Source organism: Sceloporus occidentalis, unplaced genomic scaffold (genome assembly GCF_023333645.1).
Source record: "Sceloporus occidentalis isolate IW3139 unplaced genomic scaffold, rSceOcc1.0.p SCAF_259, whole genome shotgun sequence".
Classification (NCBI taxonomy): Eukaryota; Metazoa; Chordata; class Lepidosauria; order Squamata; family Phrynosomatidae; genus Sceloporus; species Sceloporus occidentalis.
Window position 1 is genome coordinate 795,475 of NW_028317239.1, and position 7,641 is coordinate 803,115.

General features: G+C 39.8%; 1 protein-coding gene across 9 annotated transcripts in view; it reads right to left on the minus strand.

The window, feature by feature from the left end:
- The window catches only part of LOC149275899 (transcription factor coe2), a 50,425-nt gene extending 47,606 nt beyond the window's left edge, over positions 1-2,819 (minus strand). For all 9 annotated transcript variants that reach the window (XM_089504185.1, XM_089504189.1, XM_089504186.1 and 6 more), the window contains exon 1: positions 2,686-2,819. In XM_089504185.1, coding sequence (XP_089360311.1) covers positions 2,686-2,819 — 134 coding nt within the window. The remainder of the gene's footprint in view (positions 1-2,685) is intronic.
- Positions 2,820-7,641: the final 4,822 nt, after the last annotated feature.

Genomic DNA, 7,641 nt, shown 5'->3' on the forward strand with positions numbered 1-7,641 from the left:
ATAGATACACATTTTTATTTAGTTTATATATATATATATGCGTTTTAAGTTATTTTTTTCTCTTTTTTTCTCTATATGTTTTTTTTTCTGCATTGACATCCTTTTATTCACTAGTATTTTCTTCTTATTATTAATATTCGTTATAATAAGCGCTGGCGGTATATAAATATACGTTCCCGTATTTTGCCCGTTAATTGAATCACATTACAGAACGCGTTCCGGCGACGGGAACTTGTTTTAGCGACACAAACCCGGTGTCTGCGCTGTGGCTGCTGCGCCCGTTAACACTTTTCAGGTAGTTGGTGGTTTTATCGAACATTTTGGGGGTCAGGAAACACCTATTTGGGGTCTGCAGAACGTAAGAGTTTTTTCTTTCTTTCTTTCTTTCTTTTTCTTTCCTTTTTTTTAAGTTTAAACATGTCCTTTCTCTTTCTTGCTTTAGATAAAAAAGTTAAAGCGTGCTTTTTTAAGAAAAAAGTTAAAACATGCAATTTCCCTTTTTTAGCAAAAAACGTTAAAACATACACTTTCTTTTTTTTAGCAAAAAAGTTAAAACGTAATTTCTTTTTTAAGAAAAGAGTTTAAACGTTCAATTTCTTTATTTAAAAAAAAAAGTTACAACATGTAGTTTCTTTTTCTAAGAAAAAAGTTAAGACGGGCAATTTATTTTTTAAGAAAAAATATTTTTTCAAGTGTTATTTATTTTAAAATCTGCCTTTTTTTATGTTTTATTTATTTATTTATTTATTTATTTATATGTTTTGAATTCATGACATGAATCACCCTCAGGCTTTAGGACAAAAGTGAAGATCTTAGGATGTAAAGTGCAAAGATCACAAAGATCTACCCCATAACATATTATATATATATATATATATAGATACACATTAGATACATATAGATACATATTATATGTACATAGATAGATACTGCACGTGTATATGTGCCACATAAACTGCACACATAAATTCATCTTAATTCATACATATTTAACCTACACATTTCTAAAGCATGAATATACATATATGATTACAAAATCTGTTTTTACTGTAATGGGGCAGATGATGATAATGGAGATAAATGGACAGGGATAGATAGATAGATAGATAGATAGATAGATAGATAGATAGATAGATAGACAGATGGATAGATGGATAGATAGTATTGATCTTAGAAAGGCGTTATAATAATTACTACAATTGGGCAATTTACTCGCTCTTGCCTTATCTATACATTTATACATTTCAGTTTGAAATATATACATACACGTGGACAATGTCCACTATGTATTTATTTATATATATCTATAATGTACATATACAGTACATAATACACAATATACAGTATATATATATATATATATATATATTATTGTTATTAAGGAGAAACTGAAAAATGGTCGCAGCGAACAGAGTATCTAAAGTGATAACTTTTCACGATTATCAGTGGGAAGCGATATAATAGAGACATGATGTATATCTGTATATATATATATATATGTATACTGTATATTATGTATGTATGTAAATAGAGGTATATGTATGTATATAATATATTTGCTCCCATGAAAGTGAAAGTGCCGGTGTGCGGCCGGTAAGCGGTGCGGTGTGCGGCCGGGGAGCGGTGCGACTGGGGTGTCGGGCAGGGACCGGCCGCACGGAAAGCCGCCTTTTTCACTTAATTATCCGTTGTTTGTATGAAACTTTTTCCACTGGCAGCCGGTAACACACCGGGATCCGGTTCTCCCTAATTCGCCGGATGGTGCGGGATTGAATGATTATTCTGCATACTGTACCAACTGTATATACCGCTGGGTGTGGGGTGTATATATATTGATATATATATATATATACTGATGTATATACTCATGTATGAGATGACTAACCCTAAACTCAGCACTGTACCGGACATATACACTTACACCTATACATCCCAGTATGTATGTAAAGCTCAGTCACACACATCGATCTATCTAATTATTATTAGTATTATTATTATGATTATTTTTTTCTCTTTTCTATGTCTATTAAGCACTTATCTATCCCAACATAGTTCCCGATAACATGAATGTGGCCCATGCGTCCAGGGGTCATGCCAAAGCATATGTTCTGTCCCTATGTACATACGTGCACATTCACATATGTTTGTACACAAAAGCACGCGTGCAGACCGTGAATACACGACTCCGTTCCTATCCGTGTGGAAGGATGATGGGGACTTGCCTAAGATTGTGGGGAAGAGAAATCCAATTTACGCCCCCTGTTACTGTGGACTACCAGTCCCATCGTGTGAAGCAGAGGCTGAGCATATTAGGAGTTGTGTCATGGAGTAGCAGTGGTTGGGCACCCTGGGCAGGGTATGGGATATGCCGCTTGGGCACTCTTGGCAGGGTATGGGATACGCCGCTTGGGCACTCTGGGCAGGGTATGGGATACGCCGCTTGGGCACTCTGGGCAGGGTATGGGATACGCCGCTTGGGCACTCTGGGCAGGGTATGGGATACGCCGCTTGGGCACTCTGGGCAGGGTATGGGATACGCCGCTTGGGCACTCTGGGTGGTAGGAGTGATGGGCGCCACTTTCAAAGTTCAGTTACAGCGGAGGGTGAGGGGGCACCCGGCACATAGCGCCCCAGGAAAGAGGGGTGACACACAGAGCCCGCACACCCGGGGGAAACGACTATTACCTCTGAGCTGCCACCTTGGAATCCAAAACTCCGACATTCCTCACCCAGGACCTAACTGGATCCATTCCAGCTCCCAGCGCTTTGTCTCTCAGGGCAGGTCCTCCTCTTCCTAAAGTGTCCTGGAGCCCAAACATGTAGAGCTGACAGAGAAGTTTCAGGGAGGTCCCAGCGCCTCCTGCCCTCCCCCCGTCACCTGTTCCCCAGCAATACGGTGACCCTGGTTCATCTAACCCTCTGGATGCACTGAGGCAGCATCAGCCCAGAGCATGAATGAGCCCCCCGGAGGGGAGGAGCCTGCTCTGCATCTCTCTTCTGATTGGTTGGGTGCTTTCAAGAGGACCCTGCCCACAGGCTGAGCCTTTAACTCTCTCTTTGCCAGCGCAACATCAGTGAAAGTACTTGGTTCAGTTGGGATCGTGGAGTGTATAGCTTCCCTGAGTATCCATATCTATCTATCCATATCTATCTCTCTATCTATCTATCTATCTATCTATCTATCTATCTATCTATCTATCTATTATCTATCTATCTATCTATCTATCTATCTATCTATCTATCTATCTATCTATCTCTCTATCTATCTATTATCTATCTATCTATCTATCTATCTATCTATCTATCTATCTATCTATCCATATCTATCTATCTATCTATCTATCTATCTATCTATCTATCTCTCTATCTATCTATCTATTTATCTATCTATCTATCTATCTATCTATCTATCTGTCTATCTATCTATCTATCTATCTATCTATCTATCTATCTATCTATTATCTATCTATCTATCTATCTATCTATCTATCTATCTATCTATCCATATCTATCTCTCTATCTCTCTATCTATCTATCTATCTATCTATCTATCTATCTATCTATCTATCTATCTCTCTATCTATCTATTATCTATCTATCTATCTATCTATCTATCTATCTATCTATCTATCTATCTATCCATATCTATCTATCTATCTATCTATCTATCTCTCTATCTATCTATCTATTTATCTATCTATCTATCTATCTATCTATCTATCTATCTATCTGTCTATCTATCTATCTATCTATCTATCTATCTATCTATCTATTATCTATCTATCTATCTATCTATCTATCTATCTATCTATCTATCTATCTATCCATATCTATCTCTCTATCTATCTATCTATCTATCTATCTATCTATCTATCTATCTATCTCTCTATCTATCTATCTATCTATCTATCTATCTATCCATATCTATCTATCTATCTATCTATCTATCTATCTATCTATCTATCTATCTATCTATCTGTCTATCTATCTATCTATCTATCTATCTATCTATCTATCTATCTATATATCTATTATCTATCTATCTATCTATCTATCTATCTATCTATCTATCTATCTATCCATATCTATCTATCTATCTATCTATCTATCTATCTATCTATCTATCTATCTATCTATCTAGCTATCAATGTGAATCTATCTATGTGAAATACTATATTGGAACATACTACATAGTGTTATAATTCATGCTGTAATGTAATATCGGGATGTTGTGTATGAAGCACACACTTTGCACTCGATACTCATCTGTATATCTGGATTTGTCTCCTTCCTTCACATTTTGCCAGATGTCTTATTGTCAGGTTTGACATTTGTTGCGATCTGAATATTATACGCCGGTGAATAAAGCCATCAGAAGAGGGTGGCGAGGACTGTTACAGAATCACTCGGGGAGAGGCGCTGCCGCCTGGCACCGTTTGATTTGGACGCGTCTGTCCCTTCGTTGTGCTTCGTGGGCTTAGGAGCCCGGGATGGGCTGGTCTGGTTTTTGGGGGTCCATCTGTAACTCAGGAAATGAATAAAAACCTAATATGTTTTTTGTGAAGTGAATTAATCATACATTTGTATAGATGTTTCCCCTCCATTCTCTGATTGTGGCCCCTAAGATCAGTGGGGGCCCCTAGCAGCTTCTAAATCCACTTACATGGTGGCGCTACCTTCATGGAGTAAACCAGATCCCTTGTAATTAATTATTATTATTTTTATTGTCGTTTATTTATATAGCACCAACAATCTACGCAGCACTTAATACAATACAATATATTCAAGGGGTCTGACAAGACGAGAATTGACTGACTAAGACAAACCGATGGAGAGAGCCCGGCTCGCAAGCTTACAATCTTGAGATTAATGTGTGCATCTACCTGTAACCGTTACTGTATGTCTGCCATCTCCCTACAACTACATAGACTGTAAGCTCCACAGGGCAGGGACCTCCTTCCCTAATGTATCCATACCTATTGTACCCCAATCAAAAGGCCTGCAGTCTACATAACTTATTATATGAAAGGGCTTATTGTATGTCCCCTTTATTATACTATAAAGTGCTCAGTAAATCCATTAGCGCTCTGTAAATAATAATATACATACATAGATGCAGGGCCGGATAAGAGGAGCGCACGCAGGAGTTGCTCCAGGGCGAGTGGTCCACGGCAGCACCGGCAGCGATCGTCCTTCACACTTTCTACCCTGGACGTAACGCTGTTTACGGCAAGTGGTGGATACGATAAGTGGTGGATACGATAAGTGGCGGATACGATAAGTGGTGTATACTATAAGTGGTGGATACGATAAGTGGTGGATACTTGGGGTGGCAAGAGTGGCCCCCTTTGTAACAGCTCCAGGGCCCCAGTACCATGAGGATGTGTGAGCGTTATATGTTGAAGATGGGGACTGGCACATATGCAGCTGGCTCCTAGGGCCATGAAGACTGACCTACTGACCATGTGTGATGGCAGGGTTTTGGGCAGGGGTAGAAGTTGGGAGGTATATGCTTCATATGATGCACGTTCTAGAGGCAGACAATGAAGAAAGGCTCTAGAATCCCCGGGGCATTTCACTCTTTGGTTCCCGACACCCCTAGAGTCAATTCTGAACTTTAACCTCAGCCATGCAGGGATTATACTTCAGGGTCTGGAGCTGGTCCGTAGTGTCTGAAACAGGAATTATCACACCCCCAGTGCTCCGTCCCGAGAAATAATGTGAAAAGCTCCGTCTCCAAGGGCCCCCGTTGGCTCATTATCAAATCCTGGGGCCGACCCGGGATTATTTTAAATTTAGGAGAAGGTCAAGGTTTAGACAGGCCGGCCCTAGGCTGATTGACAACCTTTTTAAAAAACAGATTCGCTGTCAACCCACTAAAAAAAACTATAACATGATCGAATAATGTGTTTATTAATATATCACATGCAATACTGATGTTATGTATAGAATCGTGACAGATATTTAAAATAGGAGACAATAAAAACATACATAATACAGAAAAATGCCGTGACCTCCGGTTATACTCAGCTATATATCTGAAACATAGAAACAGAATTCGACAGCGGATAAGAAGCATTCGGCCCGTCTAGTCTGCCCATTTTTTTCCTGACTCAGACCTTAATCAGTCCTATTCCATCCGTGCTTACATTCATTCTGTGTATAAACCTCTACCACTGTTTCTGGGAAGCTGTTCCACTCATCTACCACCCTCTGCTACTTTTCCAAGACAAAAAAGTCTAATATTTTTTAAAACATGCTAGAATGTGTCATATTGTTGTTCTGCACGTAGTCGAGAAATTGAGGCACAGAGACAACCCCTCTTTAGGCACCTCGATATCTCTATTCACCAATGGTCAAGAGGGAGTAATGCCATCTAGAACGGTGCTAAAATTTGGATGGGTGCCCAAGAGGTTTTTTTTGGGCTGTGGTGCCATTCGGTCTAAAGGCAGCGGCTCAGAGATCTAACAGTATGTAGGATACGCGACGGGGTGGATATCGCTGCGGGTGTCACATTTTGCAGGGTCTATTACCGGTTTGAAATGTTGTCATCTCAGTGACACTTATTTACTAAAGAAGCATATTTTCATCGTTTAATCAACTGTTTGCTTGGCTGATATATGGAGTAATTACGTGTGATGTCATACATGCCATTTCTTGGATCATATTTACAAACATACGGTGTTGGTGACACTTCTGTCATATCATATATTTACCAGTAATATGGAACTCTCTCTCTCTCTTTCACTCTCTCTCCCCACCCCTGTCTCCATCCATCTCTCCCTCTCCATCTCTCTCTGTCTGTCCCTCTCTCTCTCTCTCTCTATCCATCCATCCATCTCTCTCTCTCTCTCTTTCACTCTCTCTCCCCCCCCCGTCTCCATCCATCTCTCCCTCTCCATCTCTCTCTGTCTGTCCCTCTCTCTCTCTCTCTCTCTCTCTCTCTCTCTCTCTCTATATATATATATATATAAATACACAAATCTCTCCCTATCATTCTCTCTCTCTCTATATATATATATATATACATCTCTCCCTCTCCTTCTCTCCCCCTCTCTCCCCCCCCTTCTCTCTCTCTCTCTCTCTCTCTCTATCCCTCTCTCTCTCTCTCTCTCTATATATATATATATATATATCCATTATCTATCTATCTATCTATCTATCTATCTATCTATCTATCTATCTATCTTTCTATCTATCATCTATCTAATCCCATTTATTCCATTGCCTATCATCTCCAGTGTCCTCTTCTTCATTTAATGGGTCTTTGTATGGATTCTATAACCCCAGCTCCAGAGCAGGTTTTAAGACAATGAATGCAAATCTTTTCTGAAGCACCATCTGCCATTAGAAGAATCAGCTGGCCCCTTAACTATTTCCCTGCTCGGGACATCCCCTCTCTTTGTGACTTTAGGATTTTGCCTCTGAGCGGCGTCTCCCCTGACGTCCTTCGCCTGAAAAGGGGTTAAGCTGCTAGTAACCTAAACTTTGCTTGCCCCGGGGCTGAAGTGGCTTGTGGCAAAACAGGCATTTAAAGGGCAAATAGAAAGCTTATTAAGGGTCACCTGACTGCAAGACCCGGACAAAAACATTGCACTCGCTTTATTAATTCCTGAAAATCTCATTCATTTTACGGGACAG